Raw genomic sequence first — 15,917 nt, forward strand, 5'->3', positions numbered from 1 at the left:
TTTATTTAATATTTTCTTTCCAATTCTAGTTTTAGTAAATTTGTTAGCTGGAGTTATTTTGTTAGTTTTCGTTTCTATAATACGGTCGGTAACCCTGATTTCCTCTCAGACCGACATGGCTAACCTGGAGCAGAGCCAGCTGGAAGCCGTCCCTTACAGCTCAAGCTGTGCTCAACCTGCTCTGCTCCAGAGCCAGCAGATCCAGAGGTGCTGTGGTCCAGCCAGTCCCACCCTCATGCACTCGGCCATACAGTGTCCCGCTTCCCCAGGTTAGTACAGTTTAAAGAAAATGTTTTGCCAGTTCTAGTTTTCATTATTTCATTAGTTTTAGACAGTTAACTATAATAACCTTGCTACTCCCCAGCCATGGCACCCACCCAGCTTGGTTCCAGTCACGGATCCCAGTCACGACCTGCTACGCCTCAGCCGCAACCAAAGCCTCACCATCGCCAATGTCGCATGGAACAGTATTCCGACTGCCAGGCTCAGCCTACTGCAGACAGCGAAAGGGCAGGCCAGGGTCAGTGTCAAGGAAAAGTGCTGGCCTGCAAAACGTCACAAGCACAGCGCCTTGACCAGACGGCCACTGACCGAGAGATAACGACTGAAGATAGCTGGGAGCCGAGATGGAGAGGCGAGCAGAGCCTTGGGCACATGCCGCTGGTTGAGAGCAGAGATGCTGTTGGTAGGGTGTCGCAACAAGGAAGGAGGGAGTACATCTCCCTTGAACAGCAGCAGATGTTCTACATTTCCCCAGCAGCAGAGCTGAGAAGAGAACAGCAGGGAAACAGACTTTCACTGCCACATACAGACTACAGAAATAGAAGGGTAAAGCTCATCACACATCACATTATTATTCATGTTAGGAATATTTTTAACCACTAATACCAGCCGATATTGTTATGGAAATTATGAGGTCCCATCATTGGCAACCAGCAGAGGCGAAGGCACGACACAAGGAGTCCGGCATATGGTCAGCATCGTTCTTTATTCGTTCCTATCATCTCAGTACAGCAGAATCGTAGCATGGTTGCTCATCGTCGTACAGTCAAGAGTGAAGCATCACCCCGTCCCTCTCCAAGTTGTCCCTTTCCCTCCCCTTTATTTCCCAACCACACACCCCCAAATTGACAGTCAGTGACAGGTGTTTTATTCAAATACAACAGGACATGGACAGATAATAACAGGTGGTGTTACAACATCTCCGTTCATGGTGTTGTTCATGGTGTTTGCTGACAGACAGGAAACTACTCTAAATGGGATAACAGAGATGCTATACAAAATGTTCATATAAGGATCTGCGCTAAAGATAAGGGTGACACACAAATAAGTATACCTTTGCTGACAGTATGGAGGAGTCAAGTCAGCTGTTAGATTGACAGGAAGACTGCTCTAAATGGGAGATAGTTGGAGGTAAGCAGGAAACAAACTAATTTGAGAACACACCCAAGTAGGTAGAGGTAATAGTGACAGCTGTCAGATTGACAGCTGTTGGTTGGTTTGACTGCGTAGTGAATGATTGTCTCATCCTATTTGACCGAATGGAATACAATTATAGTTCTTATTGAATAGTAGAATTGGCATTCTAAAACTGCCATTACAATCCACCGCTTTATATATGAAAATTGATACCTTATTAATTTACATGGCCCAGGAGATTTTTAGAATGACAAATATTGATGATTAAAACTGTATGGCTAGATTCATGTTTGATGACAGTGGTCAGATAAAGAAGGTTTCGCTATTAAGAAATTTAAAAATTACTGGACACATCTAGAATCAATAAAAAAACACATCTATAGTTAAATTAGGAGATAGTGAACACATCTAGTTAAATTTAGGAAGATAGGCACATCTAGAAGATCTTGTAGATCTGCTAATTTTCGAAAAGGTAGTTATTCTTTGCTCCGTTTCCAATACTATTTGTTGGTAAAGTGTAATTCCACACTACACGTACCTATAATAGTTTAGTTAAAGACAAAATTAACTGAAATGATTAAACTTACAATTAGGGTAGGATCTACATTCAAATGGAAAGAATTAAAATGGATTCTATTAGGATAGAATGTAAACACTTCAACAATAAAATAATTGAATATGGCCACGTTTAGTTCACCTCTCAGGCTGTTTTCACACCCGAAAATAAATAAATAAATAGACTGACCGTGACCAAATCCTGTAGTTTAGGCTCTCTGCTACTTTTAACTCAGTTACCCACAAACACACAAATACCTTTCCTCCCCCCCCCCATTCTGCCAGCTGGACAGAGAAAGAGAGAGAAAGGAAGCTGTAAATCAGACATTTGTTTTTTCCAATATCGAATTAATTCAAATTAAACTGCTAATGTGAACAAGGTGAGGTTTTCTCTGTCTAAATATTATCTCCATTCGTTCAACATTTTCTGTATTATATTACTTAAGTTAGCGTTCAACTAAAGAATATTTCATATTTATACCAGTGACTTTCTGATAAGGGACGTTCAACCCGAAACTGCTTTATATCATGTATTACTATACTGATAAAGGACGTTCAACCTTGAAGAGAAAGGAACTATTTAACTTTCGTAAGCTCACTAGATTCGATTTTTTGCAGATCTCACCCCGAAAATAAATCCTTTCCCTCTGTTTTCTATACTAAAGGCCTAGTGCTACCTAGTAAATACCAGAATAATTGACAAGAGATAAAATAATATTAGACGTTTAACCTTGTTAAACCATCATAAATGAGTGATTTCACACTATTGATTTAACACCTTGAAACACTCACTTTTGAATAATTACTTAGATCCATATTAATTTATTTGCAAAACTATAAATGTATTCCTTTTAACTAACCCACACATAGGCTGTACCAATGACCCCTCCCCCTCTTGCCATTCTAGGGACGGGGTGTTAAATGAGGAGTCCCTTTAGTACAGTATATGTGCGTGGAAATGAATTCCAATATCTTATCATCCTATTTTAGGATTTTCTAACATTGTTGTTTTTGCCTACACTTTTACAAATTTTAGATTGGAGTCTAGTTAGATTAAAATTTAGATTAGATTTTTAGTAGTTTATCAAAACTTTTGTAGTTCACTACTTGCACATGTAAGACTAAATAGATTGAATCACATAGGGTAAATTACAAACTAAAGATCTAGTTATTTTCAATTGTATTTACCAATTACAAACTAAAGATCTAGTTATTTTCAATTGTATTTACCCTTTCGTAGTTTGTTTTTTTTAGCCAAAATTGATTTGCTGGCCCGTCGTTGCTGTGCGCCGTAATACAGCAGCATGGTTCAGTGGACACCAACGTTTCATATGACCTGTCTGGCCGCAGTAATAGCACAAGTCGTTGACAGGAATGGTGTTGGCTGCGCTGGCTTCATCCTCTCCCATGTGGCGTGCGTGGTTTAGTTGCCGTCTTCTTCTGTCCTTCCTTTCCTGGAGTACAGCATCAACCCTGGCTCGGGTTTGTACTTGTCCTCTCACTGGTCGGCTGTGGTATGGTCCTGGGTTGCCAGGCTGGTTACGCCAGGCTTCCCACGGCGGTGGGTGTTGTCTTGGTCTTGGGGTAGGCTTGCTGATGTGGTCTAGCTGGAAGCCGCTCAGTTGATTGGTCATTTATTTTCCTCTGTGTTTGGTCATTTGAAAGTCTGGTTCTGGCTGGTCTCTGTTGTGGTTGCGGTCGGCATAATAGTTGTTGTTTGGTAGGGACACGTGGAGTTGTGTGTCCCTTCCTTGGTCGTTGTAGTAGCTATCATCTTCATCGTTGACAGGAATGGTTGTTTCGGCGTAGTTGGCTTGGTCCGGGTGGTTGGTTGTTTTGGCGTGTAGTAGTAACGCCGCAGTTTGAAGTTCTTGTTCCAGGAGTGTCACACGTGATTCTGCCTGGTCGATTAGCTTTTTCTGGTCTTCTAGTTGGAGTCGAAGTATCGCCTCCCTTTGCTGTGCGTCGCTCATTTCTTGTCGAAGTTTCTTTCGGCTCTGCTTTGCCCCCATCTTTAAAATCGTCGGGTTTTTTTCCAAGTACTCATCTATGGTGAAGACGAAATATCGGCCCTGCGTCACTGCGTCATTTGTTAATGACCCGTCTGGCCAATACCCTGCTCACACACCATTTGTTAATGAAATTATGAGGTCCCATCATTGGCAACCAGCAGAGGCGAAGGCACGACACAAGGAGTCCGGCATATGGTCAGCATCGTTCTTTATTCGTTCCTATCATCTCAGTACAGCAGAATCGTAGCATGGTTGCTCATCGTCGTACAGTCAAGAGTGAAGCATCACCCCGTCCCTCTCCAAGTTGTCCCTTTCCCTCCCCTTTATTTCCCAACCACACACCCCCAAATTGACAGTCAGTGACAGGTGTTTTATTCAAATACAACAGGACATGGACAGATAATAACAGGTGGTGTTACAACATCTCCGTTCATGGTGTTGTTCATGGTGTTTGCTGACAGACAGGAAACTACTCTAAATGGGATAACAGAGATGCTATACAAAATGTTCATATAAGGATCTGCGCTAAAGATAAGGGTGACACACAAATAAGTATACCTTTGCTGACAGTATGGAGGAGTCAAGTCAGCTGTTAGATTGACAGGAAGACTGCTCTAAATGGGAGATAGTTGGAGGTAAGCAGGAAACAAACTAATTTGAGAACACACCCAAGTAGGTAGAGGTAATAGTGACAGCTGTCAGATTGACAGCTGTTGGTTGGTTTGACTGCGTAGTGAATGATTGTCTCATCCTATTTGACCGAATGGAATACAATTATAGTTCTTATTGAATAGTAGAATTGGCATTCTAAAACTGCCATTACAATATATAATCGCATCATGATGTGTTGTGAACTAGTTTAGCTATTTCAACTGTAAAAAGGAAAAGAAAAAACACATTACAATAAAATAAAATAACTATAAACAGTGCGAAAATATTCACCTGTAATATGAGCTAAATAGAGACAAAGTCGGAACTGATTAAGACTCCCAGTTAATCCATCAATTCTGGGGTGAAATTTAAATATAAAATGTCCTCGAAATTAGATTGGACTGAAGCCCTTCATTGTCTCCACCAGGCCGAAGGCATGGGGAGAGAGGTTGTTTTGCACTCCGTCCGTCCGTGTGTGTGTCCGTGTGTGTGTCCGTCCGTCCGTCCGTGTACAGCTAATCTTCAGCACCGTTGGCCCGACCGATGCCAAACACTGCACACACACTCCCTGGATGCCAATGACTAACCTCTGCCCCAAATTCTTCAGAACGGCCTGTTATAGCGCCACCATGAGGCCGATTTTTGCTAAACACATTTCATTACATTACTCGTACACATTATAACCATACATCACACAAATCGGTATACACTATCTCTATAGTCATGTGATCAACACGGATCTGTCCCATTTCCCATATTCCATCCTGATTGGCTAAGATTGCCTTCCAAAGCTTTGGAAGCTTGCTTGTCGAACAAAATGCCACAAATCATGAACACAGCATGCGATTTCAGTCATTATACACGCACATTCTAGGCCGAGGACGAAATGACACTTACATTTCCTTACGGAGCTATGTGTGTGGCTGGCTGGGTGCCTGGGTGCGTGGCTGGGTATGAGCACGAAAACATTATGGTTGTTTTTCACCACCTGTGCGCAACCTAACACACACACAAACACACACGCACATATTAACTGTATGTATGATGATTTCGGGTGTGCCAGTACAGTACAGTACAGTGACGATACAGTACAGTACAGTAGAGGGTACAGTAGAGGGACCCCCACACGGTAACTCTGTCATTTCTCAACCGTTTTGGACGTGGGGTGGTTCGCCGGAATCGGCCCGGCCCCCTGGGCGCGTTTATGGGGGTCTGGATGTTCCGGGGACCCACCCGGGGACCCCCAGAGACCCCCACATGGTAACTCATTTCTCTACCATTTCGGACGTACCGTCTCATGGTGGAGACCTGTGCCCCGAGGGGCACTTTTTCAAGTTTGCAATGCACATTCTAACAGTGTGACGTTTGAACAGGCAATTGGAAGCAGTACGTACAAGACAGCAATAGTGAATCTTGTTTCACTATTGGCACACAGCCGATATGGAAGGCTTTGTTTTGATGAACAGAATGAGCCGTCATCATACTGAAACCAGATGGTATGACAGAATGCTGCCTCTTCTCTTAGGAAGGAACACTGATGGTAAACAAAGTGCTTCACTGACTAATTAAAAACCTACACAATTTGTTTTTAAATAATAATACCACTGTTATCATTAGTTCTCTTTATGTCAGGGGCTTGAACAACCACATGATCACCTGTCAAAAATGTTGCAGTTGCATGATCACAAACACAAAGACAAATTATTTGCACATTCAATTCATAGCATCTGAAAATGAGAAAAAACGAAACAAAAAACACTTGGGTGCAGCCATACGTGTACTTAACCTGTCTTTAATAAATCACTAAGGGAATAGTGGAAGCTGACAGTGTGATTTAAGCGCTGGTTACCACGCTAAGATAAATTCCTACCCTTCATGATGGAGAGGCTGGATAATCCCTCTCTTTCTACCTCTGCATTACACTCCTTCACATCTCCCCTTCGGGGCATGGAACAGGTAAATGTTTTAATCACATGGTAATTATAAGGACATGCTTATTCTCCCTTGGCCTAAATCTGTATACATTTGAGAAAAAGCAGGGAGGTGGAGAGAATGAAGAGCGTGTAGAATGAAAACAACCTAAAAACAAGTTATTTTTCAGGCAGGCATTGTACATTTGATATCTGTGTGATCTGTGATCTGTGTGGAAAAACATGTTCAAGTTTTTATTTAAGAAGAAAGGTAGAGATTAATCAGTGCTTTGCAAGTGCCGCTTATTCAAATGAGCTCACCGCAAGCCTGCTGGTGGATTTACATAAGATAATTGATGTTGTAACTAATCCCTTCATTATCCTGAGAATAACTGTGATCCTTGCAGTTGTATGAGCTTTGCTTCATGTTTGTCAAACAGACCCAGAGTAGACTTTGACATGTTTTTATCAGTAGCCTACGTGTACTTGCATGGTACGTGCACACATATACTGTGTGCGTGCGTGCGTGTGTGCACGTGCATGCACATGCACAACTCATGTCACTCGTCACATTCCCAAATTATCATCTGTTGTGTATTTTGTCATACGACGAAGAATCTACAAGTCCATGGGGCGATGCGTTGTAAGCTTGTATATCTGTTATGTTTATACATTTTTGTATATTTTTGAAGATTTTTGATAATAATAATAGACAGTTTTTGAGAGAATTTGAAAAATGTCTCCCAATGGCATGCCCAAAAATAAGTTGAAAGTGGCTAAGGTATGAATAGGAGCACCTGTGTGTACCGATGGCATACTGTACTGTACATGTGTGTTTGTGACAGACTCGATCCACTTCGTTGGAGGTGTCAGCCCATGACGTTCAGAGTGGCAGCAGCTCAGTGTGTGGGAGGAGGAAGCACCGTTCCCAGAGCATCCCAGCAGAACTGGCAGCCCCGTCCACCAGCCCCCCCGCCACTGAGAGGCCCGCTGGGTCCGCATACACATACAGCCTGGATCAGGTGCCCATACCACCATGAACGTTCATTTTGTCGACTGAAACTATGACGAAAAATTTCGTTGACTACCTTTTTTCACTTACGAAAAAAAAAGAAGAAAACTAAGCTATGATGACTAAAACTATGCGCGTGGGGCAACACGTCGAGAGGGGCAACAAAATGTGCCAAAAAGTGCCAAGCCGACCCTCATAATAAAAAATGTCTCCGTGGCTCCGCTGCGTAATAACGAACGTGTTAGCGTCCTCGCAAACGGCAAAACTAGCTGATCTGCATGATAGCCGGGGAGCTTGTGTTTTTTCTATTCATTTGGTCATTAAGGTCCACAGAATGAGAGGTTTGCTCTGCCGGAAACATTGTCATTCTGTGGACCTTAATGACCAAGTGTATAGAAAAAACACAAATAGAAAGTATGTCATGTCAGGTTAATCTCGAGCTTTTAGGCCTGTGGCTCCCCGGCTATGAGGAACGCATCATCGCTCTCGTCGGGAGGGGGGGGGGGGGGGGGGGGGGGGGGGGGGGGGGGCAGCACAAATATATGTCCCTGCCGTGAACAGTCACAAATTCACAACTAAGCTGGCTCAAACAAAACTGTTGTTAAACTGTAAACTCCTGAGTGTTCATAGGATTTGGAGTGTACATACAGTGCGGAACCAAATGGACCCTTACTGTTCTGTAACTGAGAGTGTACAAATGGAACCAAATACGGTTCCATTTGGTTTTATTTGTACAGTCTCTGAGTTTAACAATCAAGATTTTACTTTGTACTCTGCATCCATCTTCAACCGCTTATCCGTAGCCGGGTCGTGGAAGCAACAGCTCCAGCAGAGAGCTCCAGATATCCCTGAGCAACATAAGTGTTCTTCATTCTGGACGATCCCGAGGCGATCCAAGGCCATTTTGGAGATATAATCCCTCCATCTGATCCTTGGTCTGCCCGGAGGTCTCCTTCCAGTGGGACGTGCATCGAGGACCTCCCTAGGGAGACGTTCGGGAGGCATCCTTACTAGATACCTGAACCACCAAAGCTGGTCGCTTTCCAAGCGAAGAAGCAGCGGGTCTACTCCGAGTCTCTCTCATGTGACTGAACTTCTCACCTATCTCTAAGGGAGATGCCAGCCACCCGTCTGAGAAAACTCATTTCGGCCACTTGTATCCGCAACCTTATTCTTTCGGTCATGGCCCACACTTCATGACCATAGGTGAGAGTAGGAACAAAGATTGCTCAATAGACAGACAGCAGTACAGTGACTGCAATACTGCCGCTGCTTCTCCGATTCTCTGGCTGATCTCCTTCTCCCTCCTCCCCTCACTCGTGAACAAGACCCCGAGATACTTAAACTCCTTCACCTGGGGCAATGTCCCTACTTGGACATTAGAGCTGCACAATATTGTTGTTTGAATGGCTTGAACGTTGAACCTTATCACATATCGCATGTTTTCCTATATCATGCAGCCCTACATTGTACCAATGGTGGATACAGAGCCTGTCTAATGACTGGGACTGGAACAATCTGGATGGGTCTGAGTTTTCTAAGCTTAGATGAGTGGTGGATGATGTCAATATGATACTGTCTATTTGGCTACTTCCCACAAGTGGCATGCAGAACAAAACAGTGCATTTTAGTGGAACATGTGTGTTTGCAGCTGTATGCTTTTCACATAGTGTCTTCAACTGAAATATGACATGTTTCTTTTCATGTGATCTGAATGGTGTGCTTATCTTCTCAGTATGACGTTGTGGATGCTAGACAGAGGAGAGCTTCAGATGGGGTGATCCAATGTGCTGCCAGGGAAACCTCCACTGCTGTTCCGCCTACGAGAGGCCAGTCCACCATGCACCTTCACCCACCCATGTTGACCTATAAAACTGAATCAGGTACTGGACAAATGATTTAACTCTTCTACTCAAATGCTCAAATAAACTAAATGCAAACCTTTCTGTATACATCTTTGTAATCTTTTTCATTGCCAGATAATGCTTATGGCTTTACAAATGAAGAGGTCACTAAAGAGAAGTACAGAGCACAGAGGAACATCCAGAAAAACAGGTACAGTGTACACTGCCTGGCATGAATTTATTATAACACATTAGAACTAAGATTAACACAATACTGCCCAGCCCTCCAGGCCAGAGTGTGGTGCCAGTGGCAGACAAATCTGTATATGTTGTGTAGATGTAGGAAATGGAGGGACGAGGCCTCCAGAGCAGCCATGGTGATCAGCACGGCTCGGATTCATGTTTTAATAGGCTATAAACATGGCATTCTGAGCACAAATAAGACTAATAACCCTGTGCGCGTGCACGTGTACCACTGATTATCATGTACGCTGTTTCTACAATGCTCGTGCTGGAAGCTAACGGAGGCTAAATGTTAAAAAGATTTAATCAAATCTTGTGTATCTCGTGGATGGCTCAGATGGAATTAATAACTTTCCACGAGATATCTCGAGAAAAGCACGGAAAGGGTTAAGAGGAGGAGGTGGGGATGGATTGGCCACATGCTCCGAAAGCCCAATACCATTACCAGCATCACGCGACAAGCCCTTAGTGGAACCCTCAAGGCCCATAAAGAGAGGCAGGCCAAAGAACACCTGGCGCAGGGACCTTGAGACTGACACCAAGCTGACAAGCTGGAAAAGAAGGGACAGGATAGATAACTGGTGGAATGTAGTCTACGGCCTATGCTCCATGAAAAGGAGCGATAAATAAGTATTAGAACTAAGTGAAACCTATGTCAACCATCTCCTGTTCTTTTAAACACCAGGGAGGTTCAAAAGGAAGCGCGAAGCCCCAGGGTTCCAATGGTGTGCTTAGAGAGGCTCAAAGTCCTGGTGTCTCGCCTCCCTCCACACGGAAGGCGACAGAGTGACCCGCTACCAGCCAGTGGATTGGAGACGAGTGGTGCTGTCCTACGGCACAGAACCTGGAGAAATGGGATGACAGAGGTTGGTCCTGTTTCCTTTAACCACATTAAACCTAGCGTCCGAATTGTGGCGCAAACATTCAAGTGCTTCTGAGACTATGAATCTCGGGTATTGGCGATGCACTATGCTGAGTTTGAAGTCGATCGGTAGGGCGGTCCCCAAGATACACTGGTGACACGTATTCACTTACACCTGCAGAGATTTTGTGAATTTATAGAAGGATGTGGAAAAATATCCATCCCAAAAAAGAATTCACAATGTTATGTGATCGACTTCCTTGGCCCACAAGACATTTGGCGCTGATCGGTCAAGTGGTTGAGAGATTAGCCATGGATAGATGGGCACAACCACAGACACACACATGGACGCTCTTCTAATCTAGCCCCCTAGGAGCCATGAGGTAAACATAATGAATTGCAGTCACAGAACACAGCATGACGAGAGCTTCAGACAGAGACACTTGCATCAAAGGATTTTACACCAATTTATTGCAAAAAAAAGGTTATACAGTTGTAGGAAAGGCTTAGCTCTGATACTTCCCAATGATTTCTATACTTTCACATTCAAGTAAGTTTATTGTCATTCATCCAAACACAGGTATATGGATGAGAGAAATGTCGTTCTTCACGGACCAAGGTGCGAACACAAAAACAGCACATAAATGTCACACAGGAAAAGCATCACACTACATGTATGGGAAATAAACTTACAGGATGTGACATGGCATGTGTGACTACTGGTATTTAACGTTCTGTGTGCACTTACAGAGGAAACACTTTTTTTATTTGCTCAATTGTAACTGTCCATCCAATCTATAGTGCACGGTGCACTGCGTTTACATGGACAATAATTCTGATCAGAAATGTGTTTACATGTACACTAAATAATAGTGATATGTTTTTACATGCCCCAAAGTATGTAATCCAAATATACAGTTTGACATACACAAAGTAGTTCTGCCTGTTTCTTTCTGTCCATTTTGTTGATGGATAAACACAAATGTCGGAATGACACACGCGTTGGTCATTCATGAGCAGGTTATATTCCCAGAGGTGACCAAGAAGAACTCCAGCCATCATGTGAATTTTGAATGTATACAAAGCGACTAAGGAAGCGGTCCTATGTATGCATATAATACGTATGCATTTTCCATCTGTACACTCTCTGAATGAAATTATTCTACTGTGTATTATGACTGTCAGACCTGTCATTTGAAGATGTCTGGAGACATGAATGCATAATACATGCTGTATGTTCTACTGTCTTCTTCTGTGTTGCACTTGCATGTGTAGGGAATGGCTGATGGCTCTGATACCATGAGGCCCATCTTGTCGCACATAACGCCACCGTATACATCTGAGCAACGGAGCCCCAGGCAATCTACCACACCCCCGGTCATCTGTGAGTTGCACAGCCAAGGAAACGGCAGTTCTCTTAAAGACCTTGCTCAGTCAGCTGCAGCCACTGACCCAAAACATGAGCCGCAGCGCTACTCTGCAGCACCTGAGCTTGACTCCGACTCAGAACCCAGGTCAGGCTCAGAAGAATTTTCTGAACCTGATCTGGATTCTGAACCACAGCTGGAATCAGACACGCCGCCAGAATCCGACCATCACCAGGAGTCTTCATCCGAGACTGAAGGCGAGTCGATGACTAAGGGAGAATCTGTGGCTGAGATGGGGCTCTGTGGGACAGCTGACATTTTGCGGTTGTCGGAGCCAAGGGCAGAATATGAACCTGACCCTGAGTCAGATACAGGAATGTATTCAGACGGTGATGAACAGGACGCTGACGTGGAATCAGGCGATGCGGAAGCAGAGTCGGACATCCAGCCCGACTCTGATCCTAGTTTAGAAGCCGATTCTGATATTCTGTTTGATCAGGCCGCAGATTCCCAGGGCTCCGTGGGATCTGAGCCGGATATAGAATCAGAGCCAGAGTTAACCACTGACGAACCACAACCACTCCGTTCAACCACTAGCGACACCGATGATCCACAACCACTACGTTGTGACGAGCAGGAGGGGCCCCCCATTGGTCCTGGTCAGAGACCCCTTCTAATTGCAAACTCTTGCCCTCCGAGGGTTTCTGACAGGCCGGTGGATGCTCAACCCCAGCAGGACAAAACAGAGATGGAAAGTGAGGACTATTGTGCTGTGTGTCTTATTGGTGGGGACCTGCTGTGCTGTGACCGCTGTCCCAAAGTCTTCCACCTGTCCTGCCATATCCCTCCTCTACGATGCTTCCCCACGTAAGCACCTCATCTCATCAGACCATCATAAAACACGTATCTGACGGCTTCCATTGTATTCTCTTTCTAATTCTTAACCACGTTATCCTTATAATGCTTTGTCATAATATAAAAATAAAACACATAGAAAATAGCCAATTGGCAAGCTCACGCTTGTAAATCTACGTCGTATTTGTATTTATTTATTTTAATTATTTTTCATTTATTTAAAATGTTCGCCTATAATGCATGCCCAAAATGAAAGTGGTTAAAGCACCCATGTTGACCTGTTGTTTTGAATACACTGCTGTTGACCGTGCACAGGGGTGACTGGATCTGCACGCTGTGTAGGGATGCCATGCGGCCAGAGGTGGAGTACGACTGTGATAATGAACGAACATCTGGGCACCACGCATCATCAGCCCGTGGACTGTCCACATGTGACCAGAGAGTGAGTCCTTTTTGAAAAAACAGTAACAGTAAAATCCCAGCTGGTTTAATTTAACACTCCAATTTTGCTGTACATCAAAACGGTTTGAAATGATATTACAAATAATTGTAATATACTGTATTTGTTTTCTGGATATACAGTTAGTATAGTCAGTGACGCTGCCGTCTGTGTTTTGGTCTAACTTTCTTTTTTGGTAGAAATGTGAACGATTGACGCTTTTGATCTTCAGTAACATCCTAAGTGCCCCCTTCCATGAGCCTGTCAGTCCACTTGTGAGTAGGCTAAACATCTTTTTCTTTAGTGCTCAGCTAAAAGCTAGCTGCAGTCTTCTGCACTCTCATTTATTTTTCATTACAACATCAAGGTGTATAAATGGTTACTTACATATATGAACCTTTAATGAAAGGATATCCCCTTGAGATGTATCATCTCGTTTTCCAGGGGGTCCCAACAAATAAAGTCAGTGATTTTGTTTTGGGCTACTGTATGTTTATTCTGCAGCACCCCTTGACTCCATTATGGTACAGTACCTAAAGTGCATAAAAACTAGCTTGAAATACGTATTTGAATATACGGCAGATTGATTTGAAAAGACTAACCAAAAATAGTCCCTGGACAAAAGTTTGGATTATGAACATATTTCAACATTTCATGACTTCAACCACATGATTTTTATGACTTTGTAAAAAATGAACAAAATGGATAAATTGAATCCAGCATGGCCCTTTAAATCATAAATTGTTAATACCACTTTTGCACACAGGCTCAACATTACTACCAGATCATCAAGAGGCCCATGGACCTGTCAGTGATCAGGGCCAAACTCAACAAGAGGAGCACACGCCGTTATTACTCAACTGAGGAGTATGTCGCTGATGTATATCTCATGTTTCGGAATTGCGCAAAGTTCAATTATGTAAGTCTCTTCAACAACTGGGCTTACAATTAAAACCATTATCATGTCCCATTACATAGAGCCAGAACCAGTGGAATAACACTGATCTGCGTGTACTATGTTCCTCACTCCACTAGCCTGACTCTGAGGTGGCCCAGGCTGGTCATAGCCTGGAGGCTTTCTTCAACTCCAAGTTGAAAGAGGTGTTCCCAGACAAAGTCTTCCCCGTGGCTGAAGAGGAACCTGACAGTGATGAGTATGATGAGGCCTATAGAGCCACAGAAAATGGCTTCCCCTTGCCTGATAGGACGGAGCAATGCCACAGGAAGAGGAAGAGAAGACATTCTGTCAACTCAAAGAGACATCAACTCTAAAGGTGAATTTACACTTACATGATGATGCAAAGTGACGTGATGTGATGCAATGTGATGTTTTCTCGAAAATGAGCTATTTTTGTTGAATGCAACGAGGTATAAGTTGAGCCAGGCCCAGGAGAATGACCTACAGTAGGACCACAGAGATAAGTAATGCTGTGGGGGGGCGGCGGCAGTGGCTCAGGGGTAGAGTGATCTCAAAGTCAAACCCCCAGAGTTAGTGTCGAAGTGTCCTTGAGCAAGACTCTGAATCCCTAATTGCTCCTGATGTGCAGGTTGGTGCCTTGCATGGTTTCCTCCAGCATCGGTGTGTGATTGGGTGAATGTAAATCTCTGTAAAGCGCCTTGGATAAAGGTGCTATATAAATGCAACATTTACCATTTATTGTATTTAACTCTGCACTGATGAAATGTATTGCTAGGGAATTTCTAAACTGCTATCTGAAAGTAAGAAGATGTACTGCAGTTTTATCTTGAAGTCAAATGTATCTGAAACAAAGTATCCAAAGGCTCTGGGTAGTTTACCACAGTGATTATCAATCTTCTTCACTTCAAGCACCACCAGTTTGGTATGCATATAGCGCAGCACTATAGCTTGGGGTATCAGTGGCCACTTTGAACACAAATAACATGGCAGCCAACGTCTTTGACTTCATTATCCAAGAGTCTCTGCAAGCATGTCCAGCAAGGATGATTGGCAGTCTTCGCTTTGACTGGCAGTTCTGCTTTGGTGCCTTGGCAAATGGCAGTATGAAACTCTTTGTTTCCCCTATACATAGTACCGGTAATACAGTCAAGCCCCTAGCAGGGAGCCCCCTGAGTCTATACATTTATTGAAGGATGATTGTTATTGCTTAAATATGCAGCTTTATAATTTTGTGGGACATGATATGCTACATACTTGTAGTTGTTAAGAAGTGACATAGTGCTGCTCTAAGTCACGGACCCACATAATAACTGTACAAATGTCCATAACCATAAGTATACAAATGGAACCAAATGGAGTTACAAACCGGTAAGGTTGCTGGGGACCCCCTGGAATGACCTCAAGGACCCTTGGGGGTTCCCAGACCCCACTTTGAGAACCACTGGTTTATCCAACCCCACAACAATAACAACAGTAGTCAGGTGATGCTGTAACAGCCCCACAAACCTGATTTGTTTTGATAAATTATTTGTATACACTAGGAGCCACTTACTATAGTTTGGCATTCTTGCTAAAATCATAGTAATTCTTTACATTGAACTGTCTTTACTGTAGTTGGATGTTAATTTAGAAATGTATACTGCACTCTTGCTATGCGCCTTTATTAAGTGGATTTATGGCATTCATTTTAGGGCCATATAAATCCTGTTTAAAGTTTGATTATGTATAGCACTTTGGAAATGTATTATTGGTAAACGCTTACAATCTTGGTAAATGCTTGACATTTTTCTATATTTAAAAGTAAAACTATAGAACTTTATTTTAATATA

The 15,917-nt window shown here is 43.2% G+C and overlaps 1 protein-coding gene across 1 annotated transcript in view; it reads left to right on the top strand.

Annotated features, from left to right (window-relative positions):
* trim66 (tripartite motif containing 66) overlaps window positions 1-14,856 on the top strand; it is a gene marked incomplete at its 5' end in the record, with an annotated part of 28,848 nt that extends 13,992 nt beyond the window's left edge. The window contains 11 exons of the mRNA XM_079496226.1: window positions 110-269; window positions 365-828; window positions 7,393-7,569; window positions 9,295-9,442; window positions 9,539-9,614; window positions 10,332-10,512; window positions 11,784-12,742; window positions 13,046-13,172; window positions 13,370-13,444; window positions 13,936-14,088; window positions 14,205-14,856. Coding sequence (XP_079352352.1) covers window positions 110-269; window positions 365-828; window positions 7,393-7,569; window positions 9,295-9,442; window positions 9,539-9,614; window positions 10,332-10,512; window positions 11,784-12,742; window positions 13,046-13,172; window positions 13,370-13,444; window positions 13,936-14,088; window positions 14,205-14,441 — 2,757 coding nt within the window. The 3' untranslated portion in view covers window positions 14,442-14,856. The remainder of the gene's footprint in view (window positions 1-109; window positions 270-364; window positions 829-7,392; window positions 7,570-9,294; window positions 9,443-9,538; window positions 9,615-10,331; window positions 10,513-11,783; window positions 12,743-13,045; window positions 13,173-13,369; window positions 13,445-13,935; window positions 14,089-14,204) is intronic.
* Between the last annotated feature and the right edge of the window lie 1,061 nt (window positions 14,857-15,917).

This window comes from Electrona antarctica (assembly GCF_951216825.1).
Source record: "Electrona antarctica genome assembly, chromosome: 3".
NCBI lineage: Eukaryota > Metazoa > Chordata > Actinopteri > Myctophiformes > Myctophidae > Electrona > Electrona antarctica.